The sequence below is a fragment of the Hyposmocoma kahamanoa genome, unplaced genomic scaffold (genome assembly GCF_003589595.1).
Source record: "Hyposmocoma kahamanoa isolate Upper Pololo Valley unplaced genomic scaffold, ASM358959v1 99879, whole genome shotgun sequence".
In the NCBI taxonomy this organism is placed as follows: Eukaryota; Metazoa; Arthropoda; class Insecta; order Lepidoptera; family Cosmopterigidae; genus Hyposmocoma; species Hyposmocoma kahamanoa.
In genome coordinates, this window is record NW_020656077.1 from 3,145,363 (window position 1) to 3,151,070 (window position 5,708).

A 5,708-nucleotide genomic window follows, 5' to 3' on the forward strand; every position below is an offset into this window, starting at 1 on the left:
AGAGACATCGAGACACTATACAATATTTTGCAATATCACTTTACTTACAATTCAATGGACAGTGATACTTAATAATCGCACTGTATCTTACTATACGTCACTTTATCTTAAAATAAGAACGTTGCGAATAATACGTGGAGCGTTGATAAAACTTTAAGCTCAACCATCTACCGACTAATAGGATTACGAAGAACTATTAACAGGAGTGCTATAGCTGGCAATTTATCCACTAGACTGTATAAAATGTGATAAGGGGGAATAAAGTGCTTGTGAGTTCTTAAGTGATCTGTTTTTCACGCATTACATCCGCGTATTCGCGATTGCGAGACGATTTTCCTCGGTGTTTGTTCCCGGTGCCCTTGGCTACGCAATTTGCCACCGCGCCATTGCTTTCATTTTCATAAGTTTTACTTCTATAGTCCCATATCTAACTTACCACTATCTCATGTAATTCAAGCGCTGGATAGTGACTAGTCAACTTTTCGAACTCCTTACGTTAAATTATAGTCTCGATCTGTTTCGTTTTATTTAAATCAGATAAAAATATGAGTAGACTGACCTCAATTTCGACTTACTAAGTACTCAAGTTATATTGGGATATATATGATTTACATTGCGTACATGCATGCATATGTATATATATATATTTGTTACATAATAATTTTATTTGCTGTGACCACTTTCTAAGTGCTCGTTGTTTAGTCATTATGTTATTATAAGCGAAAACCTTTAATTGGCTGTAATGTATTTGTTGATGTTTTTAATTTGTTGTTAAGCTGTTGGTTTTCCACGAATAAATAAATAAATAAATGTCGCCTGTTATAGATTGACTTATTCTGTTGTACTGAAATTACAGTTCCGTATTTTTACTGTAATTTTAATGTGCAATGAAGAATATTTATTTCGTTCATTGTATGTTAGCGTTTTCGATAAATGTTATCGGTATAAAAGCTATACGGAAACCATTATTTAGGTTTATGAAATACCAAGATATCCTTGAATTACAGAATCCCCGCGGGGCGGTAAACACGACACCGACATTTTCTCTTTTCATGTTACTCACGCCGCCACCCTCTTCTAACAGGATTACGTTATAAAAATATTTACAAAAATTAAAACATGTAATTTTTTTAGCCTCTCCTTCGCCGGCGCGGCGTAATGTGACAGGAAATATTTCTCTTGTTAATGGGGTATTCGCCTAAAATTTATTTCTTGATTCAATTAATGCATCTCATGATCGTGCTGGAAGTGCATCCGAAGTTCTATTTTCCATCAGAAACGTCATAGATATTATTGGTTAAAGTTGGTGGTGTCGAGATTCTTTATTTCTTTCACACTGACTGTTCAATATGAGACTTCAAAATAAACTGGCATCACCTAGCTCGAAAAATTTAGTAGCAGTGAGCTTCTTGTGAAAGAGTTCGTCCTAGGAAGTATTGCCACCTTACCTATTTCTGCCGCAAAGCAGTAATGTAAGCATTAATGCGTTCCGGTTTTGAAGGGTGGGGGTGCTGGTGAAATTACAGGCACATGGGACTTGTCAACATATGTCTCAGGGTGATGGGCGCAGTAGCACTGCCCTCCCGACTCGGACGAATCCATTGCAACTGTTAGAGACAGGTGTGTCGCTTCCCACCAGGCCCACGACTTGTTCGTCTCGTCCCTTGATATTACAAAAACAATTACAAATGTACAAACGAAGTAAGACCTTTGTAATGGCTTCTATTTGTGACTGAATTTATTTATATTAATTAATATATATTAACACACGAGAACAATGAATCTGTTTACTTTTGTCGATCATCAAATCATTTTGAAACTTTCACATAACGCTATTAGCGCCGTTAGACTGCCTCTGTGGCCGAACGGTTACTATCCCGGTTTGCCACTGAGGTCTGTAAAAATAATTGTGTGGCCTACATTTATTTCTCTCGTGATTTGGGTGTAGTTTGTGGTGTTCTATGTGTGTGTCCATGGCACCCGCGACACAGGGTTTTTCTAGTGCGAGGCTATGAGTGAGTAGGTTATCTATCTTTGTGATTTAAAGCTCTGAGTGGCACTATCCATAACATAACAGACGTTATGGACAGTCATATACAGACATACACTATCCATAACATAACAGATGGTATAGACAGGCGTGTCGCATGCCATTTATTCGACAGATTTATTCATCCCGTCACCTGACATCATAAAAAAAACTGTTTCTTCGATCATAACAGTATTTTTGTATTCTATACAGTCAAATACAAAAATTTGGCTGAAAATATGCGTCCAAAAGTGGATTGTTCTCTCCCTTCAAAAATATTAAGAATTATTTGATTTTAACCACCTTAGTAGGTACCTGTTTCTAAACTTTAATTGTTATTATGATCTCTTTTTATTAGCACTGTTACGTTACTGTTAGTGACGTTAAGGGTTTTGTTTAATTTAAATATTACAGCTGTTTTTTCTCGGGGGGTACGACTAACGCAACCTTACTCTACATAAGTAACGTTCTTTTTTGCTGTCTTAGACTGGATTATTTAATTTCATTTAACTTTGTTTAATATTTATTTTTGTTTTTATTATGAGTATTTTACGTCCATTGTCAGTAATTATTTTAGTGGATACCTGTAATTGGCCTATCCAAACAGTGCTAAACGTATTTTAAGGCTAATATTGTAGTGTGGGTTGTTCTTATACTAAATGAAATAAAAAAATGTAAGGGGAAGATTTAAGGCCCCAGTCCTCTATCCACGTCCTAAACGGGATACTGAAGCACTTAATCGATACTAGTGCCTGATTATCACAAGGCGTATTAATAAAATATAGCATTAGGTATATATAACAGTATATATAACAGTAGGTGTATTAATAACATTATAATATCTATTTTGAACGTTATTATAATATCAGAGTCACACGGCTTTCCGAAGATGTACATATAACATAAGAAGGGTGTGAAAAGTTTTTGTCAAAGTAAGCAGAGGGCGAGTAGTTAAGGCTTTAATAATACATCGCTGCTAACAAAAGACGAAACTTGAACCATTGACAATACTTGTTTGCTGGATATCCTTTTGTGTGTCGAAATTATATCCACATCTATTATAGAAAAAAATCTGGTCCTTGAGAGGTTATACAAAATAAGAATTGTTTTTAAAATGTTTCACTTAGCGGTATTCTTTATAAAAACAACTAAAGCTTTATTGCACAGATAAAATAACTCGAATAACTTGCCTGGACACCACGCATACTGGAAGGAAACATCAAGCAAAATACGACAAAATTATATTTTTATTTAACTAAACTCTCACCGGTAAAAGTGCATGCATGATGATGTACGATTAACGTGAAATGTTATGTTACAGCACAAATAGGACACGTTATTCAAATGGCTGTAAATGTACCTAATACGTGCTTCCGTGCAAATACAAACACATACAAACCAAGTACGTAAATATACGTATTTGAATACATATTTAATACATTTGAACAAATTGATATATAAAGGCATAACATTTTTAGTTACAGTAAAAAATATGTTAAGCTACGGGGAATCGGAAACTATTTGTTCGAAGTTCTTTACTTCATAAACCATACAATGACGCTCCATTGTTCGAGGCGTCAATATACTTCGTAAGTGGTGCCCCATTAAAAATAAATAGACAAAATTGTGTTTGGGAAATTTTTAGGGAGTTCAAAAGTATTGGAATTTGTTACCAAAAGGCATTCATTTGATGTTAAGTTGAAAGAATTTATTTTGGAATTTAAAATATAATTTTGGTATATATAAATATACATAAATAATGATTACATACATCATTTTCGAAGTTCAATTAATCCTGAGGCGGACAGGCAATAAAAACAAAAGAAGATTAAAATTATGTCCTCCACTTATTATCGGGATCTGTAACTGCCACTTAATTAAAGCTTAATCGAAGGTCCTGAAGTCTATTGAAGGGGGAAGCGAATTACATTGTACATTGTTAATGAAGTTTTCACCTCGACCGGACTTCAATATCTTATTTGATAATAATTTTTTTAGGGAATAATTTTCTCTGGCTCTTGGCCATCAATTTGTTACATTTGATCGTACTCCCTTAAGAAAGGTTTGAGCTCCCATTGACAACTACGTGAATGACGAATCGATAATTGCAAATCGACATTAACGTTTAATAAATAGTGTAGACACGAGCGCATGTTGCAAGTATTCTGAAGCTACCGACCTACCGTGTTGTAGATTGCATAGTATTCGGTTCAGAATCAGTTGAGGTTGTAACGCAACTTGACGATGGGCGGTGTTCTCCCGAGCAGTGCGAGTTCACCAAGGCATTATTAAATTATCTTGCACCCTCTAAACAATTAATCGAAATGTTTAGTCTCGGTTTAATTATCTTCAAGTCGAGTTCATCAAATCGACAGCCAACCCACAAACCATTTAGCACTCCTCTCTAAATTTAATCGCTACGTTCCAAGTCATCGAAAAGTTAGCCTTTTAACTCGATAAAGCGTGAAATGTAATTTGGTTAAACCGACTTTTGCATTGTTGCAGAGCATTTCTAAGGATCTTGTGCGCTTGTTGCCCTCGTGCTCTTCGCCGCAAGTACCAACCACAACTTCGCTTCAAGCAATCGCAGGTAAGTGAAGTTAATAGAGTTCTAGTTTTAATACAAAAAGATTATATGCATAAACTCGATTAAATAAATTCATAATAGAAGTTTTAATTAAATTACGAGTAAATTTCATACGGTGTTATACCAAATGAGTCATAACGGCAAATTGCAGACATATTAACATACGTACAATATGTAACCAAACATTGTACATACGCTGAAGGAAAGACCAGGACAAACGCAAGAGTCCAAGACTACCGACTGTTTATAGTATTGTAAATAATTATTTTTCGTTTCAGTTTCGCACCACACGCCGCTACTTTAGCTCGAGCGAGTTGGTGGGCATACAGTCCATCCGTCAAAATTCCTGCGAGCAAACTTACATTTAAATCTGTTCCGTCTTTCATCCATCACAAATTCTTCAACTTTCTAAGTTCTTTTTCGGAATTTGCTTTCAATTTACATCTTTTCAATAAGTTTTCTAAAATCTAAAAATATTGTTTAAATATTTATCTAAAATCTAGCTTCTCCGAGCATCAGTGAGCGGCGGCGCTAGGTGAGCCTAACGCGATGTCTGTTTTCTTCCGACTGTGTGTCCCCGTCATTCAGTGTTGTGTCCCCGAGTCTCTTTTGCACTTGGCGTCTCAGTTCATCGTTTCCTTTCTCCTTGTACGCCCTGTGTACGAAAAATTGTCACCGCGCATGCGCCTATTTCGCTCCGCACTTTTAAATATAAAACAATTATTATTTACCGAATTGGCAACATTATATCTAGATGTACAATTAGGTTATGTGTATCTTCTTACTGTAAATTACACATTTCCTGCTGCATGTACAATTTGGTTGGTACCTTTATTAAGTGTTATAATATATCTTGTACCCTTATGGAACATCATATTGTTATATTACTTGATCGTCGTTGAACTCTCTGATACCAAACAAGAGCTGAATAAAATTATATTCATTAAATCATTCATATCGTATTCGTATGTTAACTAAGCGCACGCTGATATTTCTATGCATTATTTTGCGCATTTGAAAGTATTACGTAGCATCCATATCCATAACCGTCATTCTATGTGTACCTTTTATACTAACTTGTTATGTTCTATA

The 5,708-nt window shown here is 35.3% G+C and overlaps 1 protein-coding gene across 1 annotated transcript in view; it reads left to right on the forward strand.

Moving 5' to 3' along the window:
- The window catches only part of LOC113239544 (dopamine receptor 2-like), a 68,850-nt gene extending 63,854 nt beyond the window's left edge, over window positions 1-4,996 (forward strand). The window contains exons 2-3 of the mRNA XM_026476603.1: window positions 4,535-4,619; window positions 4,895-4,996. Coding sequence (XP_026332388.1) covers window positions 4,535-4,619; window positions 4,895-4,984 — 175 coding nt within the window. The 3' untranslated portion in view covers window positions 4,985-4,996. The remainder of the gene's footprint in view (window positions 1-4,534; window positions 4,620-4,894) is intronic.
- Window positions 4,997-5,708: the final 712 nt, after the last annotated feature.